This window comes from Globicephala melas, chromosome 2, assembly GCF_963455315.2.
Source record: "Globicephala melas chromosome 2, mGloMel1.2, whole genome shotgun sequence".
Lineage (NCBI taxonomy): Eukaryota > Metazoa > Chordata > Mammalia > Artiodactyla > Delphinidae > Globicephala > Globicephala melas.
In genome coordinates this window covers 58367378-58383303 of record NC_083315.2, presented here as the reverse complement: position 1 = coordinate 58383303, position 15926 = coordinate 58367378, and the positions used below count along the sequence as shown (strand labels likewise).

The 15926-nt window shown below is 38.7% G+C and overlaps 1 protein-coding gene across 2 annotated transcripts in view; it reads left to right on the top strand.

Annotated features, from left to right (window-relative positions):
- The window catches only part of SCAPER (S-phase cyclin A associated protein in the ER), a 493827-nt gene that overhangs the window by 104494 nt on the left and 373407 nt on the right, over positions 1 to 15926 (top strand). For both annotated transcript variants that reach the window (XM_030874887.2, XM_030874885.2), the window contains exon 6: positions 13920 to 14020. In XM_030874887.2, the coding sequence (XP_030730747.1) occupies positions 13920 to 14020 (101 nt within the window). The remainder of the gene's footprint in view (positions 1 to 13919; positions 14021 to 15926) is intronic.

Below are 15926 nucleotides of genomic sequence, written 5' to 3'. Positions count from 1 at the left end.
AGAGATAAAACTATAAAACTATTTGAAGAAAACATAGATGGAAATCTTTGTAACCTTGGACTGGGCAATAGTTTCTTAGATATGATACCCAAAGCACAAATAATTAAATTAAAAATATGTAAATTGAACTTCAACAAAAGTAAAAACTTATGTGTGTTATAGGACACTATTAAGCCAACACTATTAAGTCAAAAGACACCTCACAGAATGAGAGAAAATATTTTCAAACCATATGTCTGATAACAGTCTAATATACACAATATATGAAGAACTCCTACAGTCCAACAATAAAAGGGACAAATGACCCAGTTAAAAAATAGGCAAAGAATTTAAATAGGAGAGACCTTCAAGATGTCGGAAGAGTGAGACGTGGAGATCACCTTCCTCCCCACAAATACATCAGAAATACATCTACATGTGGAGCAGCTCCTACAGAACACCTACTGAACGCTGGCAGAAGACCTCAGACTTCCCAAAAGGCAAGAAACTCCCCACATACCTGGGTAGGGCAAAAGAAAAAAAAAAACAGGCAAAAGAATAGGATGGGACCTGCACCACTGGGAGGGAGCTGCGAAGGAGGAAAAGTTTCCACACACTAGGAAGCCCCTTGAGAGATGGGGGCTGGTGGGGGGAAGCTTCGGAGCCATGGAGGAGAGCGCAGCAACAGCAGTGCAGAGGGCAAAGTGGAGAGTTTCGCGCACAGAAGATCGGTGCGGACCAGCACTCACCAGCCTGAGAGGCTTGTCTGCTCACCCTCCGGGACAGGTGGGGGCTGGGAGATGAGGCTCTGGCTTCTTCAGAGGTCAGAGGTCAGATACCAGGGAGAGGACTCGGGTTGGCTGCGTGAACACAGCCTGAAGGGGCCTAGTGCACCACAGCTAGCCAGAGGGAGTCCGGGAAGAAGTCTGGACCTGGCTAAGAGGCAAGAGACCATTGTTTCAGGGTGCGCAAGGAGAGGGGATTCAGAGCACTGCCTAAACGAGCTCCAGAGACAGGCGTGAGCTGCAGCTATTAGCAGGGACACCAGAGGTGGGCATGAAATGCTAAGGCTGCTGCTGCAGCCACCAAGAATCCTGTGTGCAAGCACAGGTCACTGTCCACACCTCTCCTTGGGAGAGCCTGTGCAGCCCGCCACTGCCAGGGTCTCATGATCCAGGGACAGCTTCCCCAGGAGAACAGATGACGTGCCTCAGGCTGGTGCAACTTTACATTGGCCTCTGCTGCCGCAGGCTCGCCCCGCATTCCATAACCCTCCCTCCGCCCCGGCCTGGGTGAGCCAGAGCCCCCTAATCAGCTGCTACTTTAACCCCATCCTGTCTGAGCGAAGAACAGACGGCCTCAGGCAACCTGCACGCAGAGGCGGGGCCACATCCAAAGCTGAACCCCAGGAGTTGTGTGAACAAAGAAGAGGAAGGGAAATCTCTCCCAGCGGCCTCAGGAGTAGATTAAATCTCCACAACCTACTTGATGTACCCTGCATCTGTGTAATGCCTGACTAGACAACGAATCATCCCAAAATTGAGGCAGTGGACTTTGGGAGCAGCAATATATATATACTTTTTCCTTCTTCTCTTTTTCTGAATGTGTATTTGTACGCTTCTTTGTGTGATTTTATCTGTATAGCTTTGCTCTTACCATTTGTCCTAGGGTTCTGTCTGTCCGTTTTTTTTTTGTTTTTTTTTTTAAGTATAGTTTTTAGCAATTGTTATTATTGGTGGATTTGTTTTCCAGTTTGGTTGCTCTCTTCTACCTGTTTTTCTGTTTTCTTTTTTTTCTTCTTAATTTTTTAAATTTTTAATAATTATTTCTATTTTAATAACTATTTTATTCTATTTTATTTTTTTCTTTCTTTCTTTCTTTTGCTCTCCATGTTCTTCTGAGCTGTGTGGCTGACAGGGTCTTGTGCTCCAGCCGAGTGTCAGGCCTGTGCCTCTGGGAGGTACAGGTGGGAGGTGGGAGAGCCAAGTTCAGGATATTGGTCCACCAGAGACCTCCTGGCTCCATGTAATATCAAATGGTGAAAGATCTCCCAGAGATCTCCATCTCAATGCTAAGACCCAGCTCCACTCAACGACCAGCAAGCTACAGTGCTGGACACCCTATGCCAAACGAGTAGCAGGACAGGAACACAACACCACGCATTATCAGAGAGGCCGCCTAAAATCATAATAAAGTCATAGACACCCCCAACACACCACCGGACGTGGTCTTCCTCAACATAAAGACAAGATCCAGCCTCATCCACCAGAACACAGGCACTAGTCCCCTCCACCAGGAAGCCTACACAACCCATTGAACCAACCTTACCCACTGGGGGTAGACACCAAAAACAACTGGAACTACAAACCTGCAGCCAGAAAAAGGGGACCCCAAACACAGTAAGTTAAGTAAGATGACAAGACAGAGAAACACACAGCAGATGAAGGAGCAAGGTAAAAACCCATCAGACCAAAGAAATGAAGAGGAAATAGGCAGTCTACTTGAAAAAGAATTCAGAGTAATGATAGTAAATATGATCCAAAATCTTGGAAATAGAATGGAGAAAATATGAGAAATGTTTAATAAGGACCTAGAAGAACTAAAGAGCAAACAAACAGTGATGAAGAACACAATAAATGAAATTAAAAATTCTCTAGAAGGAATCAATAGCAGAATAGCTGAGGCAGAAGAACAGAGAAGTGACCTGGAAGATAAAATAGTGGAAATAACTACCGCAGAGCTGAATAAAGAAAAAAGAATGAAAAGAATTGAGGGCAGTCTCAGAGACCTCTGGGACAAAATTAAACGCACCAACATTCGAATTATAGGGGTCCCAGAGGAAGAAAAGAAGAAGAAAGGGACTGAGAAAATATTTGAGGAGATTATAGTTAAAAACTTCCGTAACATGGGAAAGGAAATAGTTAATCAAGTCCAGGAAGTGCAGAGAGTCCCATACAGGATAAATCCAAGGAGAACAGGCCAGGACACATATTAATCACGCTATCAAAAATTAGAAACATGGAAAAATATTAAAAGCAGCAAGGGAAAAACAACAAATAACATACAAGGGAATCCCCATAAGGTTAACAGTTGATCTTTCGTCAGAAACTCTGCAAGCCAGAAGGGAGTGGCAGGACATATTTAAAGTGATGAAAGGAAAAAACCTACAATCAAGGTTACTCTAAGCAGCCAGGATCTCATTCAGATTTGATGGAGAAACTAAAACCTTTAAAGACAGCAAAAGTTAGGGGAATTCAGCACCACCTAACCAGCTTTACAGCAAATGCTAAAGGATCTTCTCTAGGCAGGAAACACAAGAGAAGGAAAAAACCTAGAATAACAAACCCAAAACAATTAAGAAAATGGTAATAGAAACATACATATTGATAATTACCTTAAATGTAAATGGATTATGTGCTTCAACCAAAAGACATAGACTAGCTGAATGGATACAAAAACAAGACCTATGTGTATGCTGTCTATAAGAGACCCACTTCAGACCTAGGGACACACAAACTGAAGGTGAGGGGATGGAAAAAGTTATTCCATGCAAATGGAAATCAAAAGAAAGCTGGAGCAGCAATTCTCATATCAGGCAAAATAGACTTTAAGACTATTACCAGAGATGACGACGGACACTGCATAATGATCAAGGGATTGATCCAAGAAGAAGATATAACAATTGTAAATATTTATACACGCAACGAAGGAGCACCTCAATACATAAGGCAAATGCTAACAGCCATAAAAGAAGAAATTGACAGTAACACAATCATAGTAGGGGACTTTAACACCCCACTTTCACCGATGGATAGATCATCCAAAATGAACATAAATAAGGAAACACAAGCTTTAAATGATACATTAAACAAGATGGACTTAATTGATATTTATAGGACATTCCATCCAAAAACAACAGAATACACTTTCTTGTCACGTGCTCATGGAACATTCTCCAGGATAGATCATATCCTGGGTCACAAATCAAGCTTTGGTAAATTTAAGAAATTAGAAATCGTTATCAAGTACCTTTTCTGACCACAAAACTATGAGACTAGAAATCAATTACTGGAAAAATTCTGTAAAAAAATACAAACACATGGAGGCTAAACAATAGTTAATAACCAAGAGATCACTGAAGAAATCAAAGAGGAAATCAAAAAATACCTAGAGACAAATGACAATGAAAACATGACAACCCAAAACCTATGGGATGCAGCAAAAGCAGCTGTAAGAGGGAAGTTTATAGCACATCAATCCTACCTCAAGAAACATCTCAAATAAACAATCTAACCTTACACCTAAAGCACTTAGAGAAAGAAGAACAAAAAAACCCCAAAGTTAGCAGAAGGAAAGAATCATAAAGATCAGATCAGAAATAAATGCAAAAGACATGAAGGAAACAGTAGCAAAGATCAGGAAAACTAAAAGCTGGTTCTTTGAGAAGATAAACAAAATTGATAAACCATTAGCCAGTCTCATCAACAAAAAGAGGAGAAGATTCAAATCAATAGAATTAGAAATGAAAAAGGAGAAGTAACAAGTGACACTGCAGAAATACAAAGGATCGTGAGAGATTACTACAAGCAACTATGTGCCAATAAAATGGACAACCTGGAAGAAATGAACCAATTGTTAGAAAAGCACAACCTTCCAAGACTGAACCAGGAAGAAATAGAAAATGTAAACAGACCAATCACAAGCACTGAAATTGAGACTGTGATTAAAAATCTTCCAACAAACAAAAGCGCAGGACCACATGGCTTCACAGGTGAATTCTATCAAACATTTAGAGAAGAGCTAACACCTCTCCTTCTCAAACTGTTCCAGAATTTACCAGAAGGGGGAACACTCCCAAACTCATTCTATGAGACCACCATCACCCTGATACCAAAACCAGATAAAGATGTCACAAAGAAAGAAAACTACAGGCCAATATCACTGATGAACATAGATGCAAAAATCCTAAACAAAATACTAGCCAACAGGGCTTCCCTGGTGGCGCAGTGGTTGAGAGTCCGCCTGCCGGTGCAGGGGACATGGGTTCATGCCCTGTTGCGGGAAGATCCCACATGCCATGGAGTGGCTAGGCCCGTGAGCCATGGCCGCTGAGCCTGCGTGTCCGGAGCCTGTGCTCCACAACGGGAGAGGCCACAACAGTGAGAGGCCCGCGTACCACAAAAAGAAAAAAAAAGAAAATACTAGCAAACGGAATCCAACAGCACATTAAAAGGATCATACACCATGATGAAGTGGGGTGTATACCGGAAATGCAAAGATTCTTCAATATACGCAAATCAATCAATGTGATACACCATATTAACAAACTGAAGAATAAAAACTATATGATAAACTCAAGTCATGTAGAAAAAGCTTTCGACAAAATTCAACACCTGTTTATGAGAAAAATCCTCCAGAAAGTGGGTATAGAGGGAACTTACCTCAACATAATAAAGGCCATATATGACCGACCCACAGCCAACATCGTTCTCAATGGTGAAAAACTGAAACGATTTCCAGTAAGATCAGGAACAAGACAGGTTGTCCACTCTCACCAAGATTATTCACCATAGTTTTGGAAGTTTTAGCCACAGCAATCAGAGAAGAAAAAGAAATAAAAGGAATCCAAATAGGAAAAGAAGAATGTCAATGTTTGAAGATTACATGATACTATGCATAGAGTATCCTGAAGACTCTACCAGAAAACTATTAGAACTAATCAATGAATTTGGTAAAGTAGCAGGATACAAAATTAATAGCCAGAAATCTCTTGCATTCCTATACACTAATGATGAAAAATCTGAAAGAGAAATTAAGGAAATACTCTCATTTACCATTGCAACAAAAAGAATACAATACCTAGGAATAAACCTACCTAAAGAGACAAAAGACCTTTATTGCAGAAAACTATAAGACACTGATGAAAGAAGTTAAAGCCGGTACCAACAGATGGAGAGGTATAGCATGTTCTTGGACTGGAATAATCAACATTGTGAAAATGACTATGCTACCCAAAGCAATCTACAGATTTAATGCACTCCCTATCAAACTACCAATGGCAGTTTTAACAGAAATAGAACAAAACTCACAATTTGTATGGAAACACAAAAGACCCTGAATAGCCAAAGCAATCTTGAGAAAGAAAAACGGAGCTGGAGGAATCAGGCTCCCGGACTTGAGACTATACTACAAAGCTGTAGTAATCAAGATAGTATGGTACTGGCATAGAAACAGAAATATAGATCAGTAGAACAGGCTAGAAAGCCCAGAGGTAAACCCACTCACATATGGTCACTTTATTTTCGATAAAGGAGGCAAGAATATACAATGGAAAAAAGACAGCCTCCTCAATAAGTGGTGCTGGGAAAACTGAACAGCTATGTGTAAAAGAATGAAATTAGAACACTCCCTAACACCATACACAAAAATAAACTCAAAATGGATTAACGACCTAAATATAAGGGCAGACAGTGTAAAACTCTCAGAGGAAAACATAGGCAGAACACTCTATGACATAAACCACAGCAAGATCCTTGTTGACCCACCTCCTAGAGAAATGGAAATAAAAACAAAAATAAACAAATGAGACCTAATGAAACTTAAAAGCTTTAGCACAGCAAAGGAAAACATCAACAGGATGAAAAGGCAGTCCTCAGAATTGGAGAAAATATTTGCAAATGAAGCAACTCTCAAAGGATTAATCTCCAAATTTTACAAGCAGCTTATGCAGCGCAATATCAAAAAAAAAAACAACCCAATCCAAAAATGGCTAGAAGACCTAAGTAGACATTTCTCCAAGAAGATATACAGATTGTCAACAAACAGATGAAAGGATTCTCAACATCACTAATCATTAGAGAAATGCAAATCAAAACTACAATGAGATATCACCTCACACCAGTCAGAATGGCCATCATCAAAAGATCTAGAATCAATAAATGCTGGAGAGGGTGTGGAGAAAAGGGAACCCTCTTGCACTGGTGGTGGGAATGTAAATTGATACAGCCACTATGGAGAACAGTATGGAGGTTCCTTAAAAAACTACAAATAGAACTACCATACGACCCAGCATTCCCACTACTGGGCATATACCCTGAGAAAACCATAATTCAAAAATAGTCATGTACCACAGTGTTCACTGCAGCTCTATTTACAACAGCCAGAACATGGAAGCAACCTAAGTGTCCATCGACAGATGAATGGATAAAGAAGATGTGGCACATATATACAATGGAATATTACTCAGCCATAAAAAGAAACCAAATTGAGTTATTTGTAGTGAGGTGGATGGACGTAGAGTCTGTCATACAGAGTGAAGTAAGTTAGAAAGAGAAAAACAAATACCATATGCTAACACATATATATGGAATCTAAAAAAAATTGGTTATGAAGAACCTAGGGGCAGGACAGGAGTAAAGGCGCAGATGTAGAGAATGGACTTGAGGACATGGGGAAGGGGAAGTGTAAGTTGGGACGAAGTCAGAGAGTGGCATGGACATGTATACACTACCAAATGTAAAATAGATAGCTAGTGGGAAGCAGCCGCATAGCACAGGGAAATTAGCTCAGTACTTTGTGGCTACCTAGAGGGGTGGGATAGGGAGGGTGGGAGGGAGGCGCAAGAGGGAAGGCACATGGGGATATATGCATATGTATAGCTGATTCACTCTGTTATAAAGCAGAAGCTAACACACCATTGTAATGCAATTATATCTCCATAAATATGTAAAAAAAAAGAATTTGAATAAACATTTCTCCAAAGAAGATATACAAATGTCCAATAAGCACATGAATATATGCTCAACGTTTTTAGTGGTCAGGGAATTTCAAATAACAACAATAATACCACTTTATCCTCTTTTTGTTGACTAGTATCAAGAAGTCAGAAAATAGCAAATCTCGGCAAGGATATGAAGAATATAGAACCCTCTCATATTGCTGATAACAATGTAAAATGGTACAGCTGTTGTGGAAAAAAGTTTGGTCGTTAATATTAAATGTTAAACTTCGAGTTACCATATGGCCCTGTAAATCCACTTCCAGTTATACACCCAAGAGAATTTGAAGCATGTGTTCACATAAAGACTTGTACATGAATGTACGTAGCAGCGTTATTCATAATAAGCAAAAAGTGGAAACAACCTGAATATCCATGAGCTGACAAGTGAATAAGCAAGTGTGTTTATTCATGCAATTATTTAGTTATAAAAAGGAATGAAGTACGGATACATGCTACCCGGTGGAAAAACGTTGAAAACATTATACTAAGTAAAAGAAGCCAGCCTCAAAAGACCACATATTGTATGATGCTGTTTATATGAAATGTTCAGAACAGGCCAATCCATGGAGACAGAAAGTTGATTAGTGGTTTCCAAGCCTGGAGAGAGGGGAGCAAAGGGAGTGACTGCTTATGGTTTCTTTTGGGCGTGATGAAAATGTTCTGGAATTAGATAGTTGCACAACTCTTTGCATGTATGTTGCACAACTCTGAATTGTATAATTCAAAATGGTGAGTTTTATGGTGTATGAATTATATCTCAATTTTTAAAATTGAGGAAAAAGTGCCAGTATTATGCAAATTCTTCTAGAACCTAGAAAAATAGAGAATTCTTTCCAGCATAACTTTGATAACGAAAGCACTTACGAGAAAGGAGAATACAGGCCACTCTGGAGTACAGAGTGCACAAGTCCTAAACCATATAACGATGTATCAAATCTGGTTATTTGAAAATTAGGCACTACATCACAATCAAGTCAGTTTCCTTCCAGTCCTGCAGTGTTCCTTTAACATTTGAATATGAAATTAATGTTATTTACCAAATTAGATGAGTGAAGATGAAAAATCATATTGTCTCAGTAGATTTAGGAAAAATATTTGATGAAGTTCAACACCCATTCATGATAAAACTAGCAAACTGGGAATAAAAGGGAACATCCTTACTGATATAAGGAATCTTCTAAAAATTCTAGAGTAAACATCGTACTTAATGGTGAAATGTTGAGAGCTTTCCTTCTGCAGTTGTGAATGAGACAAGAAAGGCTGCTAACCTTATTTCTGTTCAACCTTGTACTTAAGATTTTAGCCAGCAGAGGAATACAAGAATAAGACATAAACGGTATAAGGCTTAGGGAGAAAAATAGATATGTCATTATTCACAGATTATATATATATATATATGTATGTATGTATATATGTATATTTATGAAGTCCAGAAGAATCTAAAGATTAGCTATTAGAAGTACTGAGTGAGTTAAAGTTGCTGGATACAAGTTCAAAATAAAAAAATCAACAGTAACTGAAAAAGAAAAACTTTAAAACAACTTCCATTTATTCTTAGGGTTAAATCTAACAGAAGATGTGTAAGACCTCTACACAGATAAGTGTAATACGTTACTGAGACACATTGAGTAAGATAAATATATGGAGCTATAGATCTGTTCATAGACTAGAAAACAATGTTATAAAAATGTTGGTTTTCTTCCAGGTCATCTATAGAATCAATGCAAATGCAGTGAAAATTCTGATTTTTTTCCCCTGAGAAATTGACACGCTGATTCTAAAATCTATATGGAAATGCAAAAGCCTGGAATTAGCCTAGACAACTTTGAAGTCAAAGATACAGTTGGAGAATTTACTGAGTTTTGAGATTTACTTTAGAGCTGTAGCAACGTATGATAGTTTGGTACTGGTATAAGAATAGATAAACAGACCAGTGTAACAGAGGAGAGATTCTAGAAATAGACCCATGCTCTAAAAGATAATTTTGGAGAATATCTTCCTGACCTTGTGGTAGGAAAAGATTGCTACATCAGTCTTTAGGTGAAAGGCTCATAAATGAGACTACCTTAAATTAGGAATTTCTGTTCATCAAAAATTCCATTCCATTAGGAGGGTGAAAAGGCAAGTATATATGTGCTGCACATATTATCAACAAAAGACACATATCCAAAAAATGTGAAGAACTTCTACACATCAAAAAGAGAAAGACAGTTGACACTCTAGAAAAATAGGAAGTGTCTTGAATAGGCACTTCACAAAAAGAGGATGGCCAGGAAGCATATGAAAAAGTGCTGAGAATCATTAGTAATCAGAGAAATACATACTAAAACCAAAATGAAACCATTACACCCCCATCAACCAGAATGGCTCAGGTTAAAAACAAAGAAGACCCCAAATGGACAATACCAAGTGTAGGTGAGGGTGTGCAGCAAGTAGAGTTCACATAGACTGCTGGCGGGAGTGGCAACCACTTTGGAAAACAGTTTGGTATTATATACTAAAGTGGAGCATTGGGACTTCCCTGGTGGTCCAGTGGTAACGGATCCACCTTACAATGCAGGGGACGTGGGTTTAGTCCCTGGTCAGGGAACTAATATCCCACATGCCACGGGGCAGCTAACCTATGTGTCACAACTGCTTTGCTCACGCGCCTCAACTAGAAAGCCTGCGTGCCACAAACTACAGAGCCCATGCACTCTGAAACCCGTGCGCCACAACTACAGAGGCTACGCTCCCTGGAGCCTGTGTGCCACAACCAGAGAAGAGGAAACCCACACGCCACAGCTAGAGAGAAGCCCGAGTGCTGCAATGAAAGATCCCGCATGCCTCAATGAAGATCCCGCGTGCTGCAACTAAGACACGAAGCAGCCAAAAATAAATAAAATAAACTTAAAACAATAAATAAAGTGGAACACATGCTTAATCTGTGACTCCGCAATTACACTCTTGGTCATACACTCAACAGAAATATATACACATATGCATAGGACATGTACATGAATAACAGCATATAATTTGTAATATCCCAAATTTGGAAATCACTTAAATCTTCAACATTAGATTGGGTAAATATTGGATAAATAAATATTAAAATGAATACCAACCAATAAACTGGATAAATAAATTTGAGGTTGGCTAAAAAGTGCCTTCGGTTTTGTTTTTTTTTAAAGATTTTTTTTGCATGAGGACCATTTTTAAAGTCTGTATTGAATTTATTACAATATTGCTTCTGTTTTTATGTCTGGTTTTCTGGTTACAAGGCATGTGGGATCTTAGCTCCCTGACCAGGGAGTGAACCTGCACCCCCTGCATTAGAAGGTGATGTCTTAACCACTGGACCACCAAGGAAGTCCCATCTTCGGTTTTTAAGTAAAAATAAAAGACAAATTTTTCATTTTCACCAAGTACATTATTGAAAAATGTATTCACCCTTTTGTTCCACTACCTTCTGCCATTTTTCAGACAACTTCATAATTCCATCTTCCCCAAACTGTTTTTATCTTTTTGAACAAAGAGCTTTTCCAGGTGCCTTTTACAGTCTTCTAGGGAATTGAAATCTTTTCCATTAAGAGAATTTTGTAAAGACGAAATAAATGGAAATCTGAAGATGCAGTGTCTGGTGAATACAGTGGATGAATCAGAGCTTCCCAGACAAGCTGTAACAGTTTTTGCCTGGTCATCAAAGAAACATGTGGTCTTGCATTATCCTGATGGAAGATTATGTGTTTTCTGTTGACTGATTGCGGATGCTTTTCGTCGAGTGCTGCTTTCAGTTGGTCTAATTGGGAGCAGTACTTGTTGGAATTAATTGTTTGGTTTTCCGGAAGGAGGATAATAGAGGACTCCCTTCTAATTCCACCATATACACAACATCACCGTCTATGGTTGAAGACCAGCCTTTGGTGTGGTTGGTGGTGGTTCATTTCACTTGTCCCACGATCTCTTCCGTTCCACATTATTGTACAGTATCCACTTTTCATCTATTTTAAAAACGGAATGTTTTCATTACATTTAAGTAGAGAATCGCATGTGGAAATATGGTCAAGAGGGTTTTTTTTGCTTAAGTTATGTGGAACCCAAACATCAAAGCGATTAACATAACCAAGCTGCTGCAAATGAGTTTTGGCACTCGATTTGGATATTTTGAGTATGTTGGCTATCTCCCACGTGGTATAACTGATTGTTCTCAACGAATGTCTCGATTTGATTGCTATAAACTTCAACTGGTCTACCCGACCATGGGGCATCATCCAGTGAGAAATCTCCAGCACGAAACTTCGCAAACCACTTTTGACACGTTTCATCAGCCACTTTTGACACGTTTCATCAGCCAACTTCTCCATACACAGCAGAGATCTTTTTTTGTGTTTCATCTGCGTTTTTACCTTTCTTAAAATAATAAAGCATAAAATACCGAAAATGTTGCTTTTTTTCTTCCATCTTCAGTATTGAAATGGCTACACAAAAATTCACCAGTTTTGATGTGTTTTTTTAAATGCACACTGATATGACAGCTGTCACATACAGCCTAACAAAATTGTTTTGAATGAAGTTAAAGACAACTAAGTGCTACTAGAGCCATCTTATGGAAAAAACCAAACGAACCTTTTGGCTAACCCAATATTAATACATTAGAATACTGTTTAGTAGTGACCTTGGACAGTGTCAGTAAATGAATCGCAGGTACACTCTGCAATATGAATGAATGTGGTAAACGTACAAAAGAAGCCACAGAGTAATACATACTCTATGTGTTCATTTATGTGAATTTCAAAATCAGGCAAAATTAACCTATTAGAAGTCAAAGCAGTGGTTACTTTGGAACAGGGGTGGAATAGTGATTCGGAGAGGGACATCAGGGAACTTTTAGAGACTGATATTAATAAATTTTTGGTCCTGGGTGGTGGTTGCATGGTTCCTTGCTTTGAAATAATTTATCTGTACATTTATGTTTGTTTTTTAAAAAATTTTATTGGAGTATAGTTGCTTTACAATGTTGTGTTAGTTTCTTGCTGTACAGCAAAATGAATCAGTCATACATACATATATCCATGCTTTTTTAGATTTCCTTCCCATTTAGGTCACCACAGAGCATTGAGTAGAGTTCCCTGTGCTATACAGTAGTTTCTCATTATTTATCTATTTTATACGTAGTAGTGTATATATGTCAGTCCCAATCTCCCAGTTCATTCCACCCCTCCTTCCCCCCTTGGTATCCATAGGTTTGTTCTTTACATCTGTGACTCTATTTCTGCTTTGCAAATAAGTTCATCTCTACCATTTTTCTAGATTCCACATATATGCATTAATATACAATACTTTTCTCTTTCTGACTTACTTCACTCTGTATGACAATCTCTAGGTCCATCCACGTCTCTGCAGATGGCATTATTTTGTTCGTCTTTATGGCTGAGTAATATTCCATTGTATATATATATACCACATCTTCTTTATTCATTCCTCTGTTGATGGCCATTTAGGTTGCTTCCATGTCCTGGCTGTTGTAAATAGTGCTGCAGTGAACATCAGGGTGCATGTATCCTATCGAATTATGTTTTCTTCTGGATACATGCCTAGGAGTGGGATTACTGGGTCATATGGTAGCTCTATTTTTAGTTTTTTAAGGAACCTCCATACTGTTCTCCATAGTGGCTGTATCAATTTACATTCCCACCAACAGTGCAGGAGGCTTCCCTTTTCTCCACAACCTCTCCAGCATTTATTGTTTGTAGAATTTGTAATGATGGCCATTCTGACTGGTGTGAGGTGGTGCCTCATTGTAGTTTTGATTTGCATTTCTCCAATAGTGATGTTGAGCATCTTTTCATGTGTACATTTATGTTTTGTGCACTTTTCTGTTTACTAAATTTAACAATAAAAAAAGGTTAAAAGAATGGTCAGTTGAGAAAGTCTTGAGAAGGAATATCAGTACCATTTCTTGGTCTTTAGACTGTCAGCTTCACCTAATTTCTTACCAAAGAGTGAGAATGAAAATAAAACAACCCCCCCTCAAAAAAATATCTGTAGGTTTTGCTGCTTCCTCAATGAGTATATATAGTGTAAAAAATATTAATTCCTAAGTCCTTTTACTCTAAAATTTTTTCTTGAAACTCTTTAGTTTCAGAATGGAATCTAATGTTTGTTGTTTGTTTTGAATTAGGAGGTGCTAATGATGCTGGATAATTATGTAAGAGATTTCAAAGCGTTGATTGACTGGATTCAACTTCAGGAAAAGCTAGAGAAGACAGATGCTCAAAGCAGGTAATGAATTCTGGTCTTTATAGCAGACAGCAGATTCAAAAACAATTATTAAAATTGACAGTGAACTTGATCTCAGCTTAATTTGAAACTTGTAAAAATCTTAAAGTTGGGAGCTGCATTTCTCAAGTTAAGTAACAAGTATTTATCGGGTACCTACTAGTACAATGCACTTTTATCTGGTACAGAAATTTAATTGCCTAATATGATACATTTACTCCTTTCATGAATTTTCAGTCTAAAGGTCGAATAAAATAGAACTTACTACAATGAAAAACTATTATAGATGTTCAGTGAAAGACAGGGTCATATTTCTTTTGGGGGATAGATCCGGAAAGATTTCATGGAAAATACAGAAGTGTTTAAAGAAAGTGATGGATTTTAACAAAGTGGTTGGCCTTTCAGATGAAGGAAATAAGGATAGCTATAGAAGTGCAGAGTGTGTGAAGTGACAGCATGTAGGGAAAGGTACAGTATTTCTTAATGTAGTAGGCACTGAGGAAAATTGATGAGATGAGGGGAATAATGAGAGATTAGAGATATTTTAGAAAACTTCATTTGGAATCAGCACACAACATCTGAGTGCTATGTGTCAGGCTCTGGGACTATTGTGGTGAAGAAAACAGACATAGTCCCCGCCCTCATGAAGTGCACAGTGCATTGACAGTAAACACTTACTAGTGTACAAAGTGTCATCCAAAAGAAATGTAGTATACTTTGGGAGTATAAGAAAATGCACCATCATGCAGTTTGTTAAGTGCAGGAGGGCTTCCCCAAGGAGGAGGAGGTTACATTTAAGTGGGGAAGAAATATCAAGAAGCAGTTAGCTTGACAAGGAGAGAAGAAAAGTGTAATTCCAGGTAGAGGTGATGGTATATGATATCCTGGAGGTGGAAGAGAGCACAGTGTAGTCAAGAGTTTAAAGTTTAGCAGGGCTGGAGTGAAGAGAGCAGGGGAAAAGTGGCATGAGAGGAGCCTAGAGAGGTAGGGTGAGACCAGATTATGTAGGACTCTGTAGACATGATAAAAACCTTAGACTTTATTTTGAGCCGTAAAGGTTCTTAAGTAAGGAAACCACATACCAGGCTTGTGTTTTTATAAGATCTTTCTGGCTGTAGTGTGGGAAGGTTGAGATTCATCAGTATAGTTTATAGATGATGGCTACTCAGACTAGAGTAAAGGCACTAGGGAGAGTTGAGAGATATTCCAGAGATAGGTAATCCAACTGGATTTAGTATCATTTTGGCTATGTGCAAAGGCAAAAGAACAATTTACTATTTCGTTTAGACTTAAAAGTGAAACCTGAGCCCTTGTGAAATGGGTCAGTTCACATGGAGCTACAATGATGCCTTTTTACCCAGAGAAAACAGGCCTAGGCTGCCTCTTTCCCTTAGATTTAACCTTGGTTCAGTCTCAGTGAGTGGAACCGTCCTATAGAGGACGTATCTTTTATCCCATCCTAGTGGATCAGCCCCAGGGGGAAATCAAGAGAGTGAAGGAATCCCAAGAGACAAATCCAGGAAGTCTTGATTCCCAGGAAACCAAATTCAAGGAAGCCATGATATGTTGATCCTTTTAATATTTTTTTCTCACAATGAAAATTTTTTACTCTGTCCCTGGGTGGATCAAGCCTAGTTGTCTTTGTAACAAGCAGTTTCGTCTTTACGCCTTGGTAATAGGTGATTAGATTGGGCAGGGGTGGGGGGTACATTCCTTCACTGGGTTGAACCAAGTTAAGAGATCATCACGCTGATTTGTGATTGGTGACTATATTGCCCTTGTAAAGATAATCAGAGGAAAGCAATTTCAAAGAAAATGGAATAGATGTACAGAGAGAGGCAGAAATGAGAGAAATCATGTGGTCTTTGAGAGTTTAAGAGTGTTGCTTTAAAGCCTGCCTCTTCCAGGT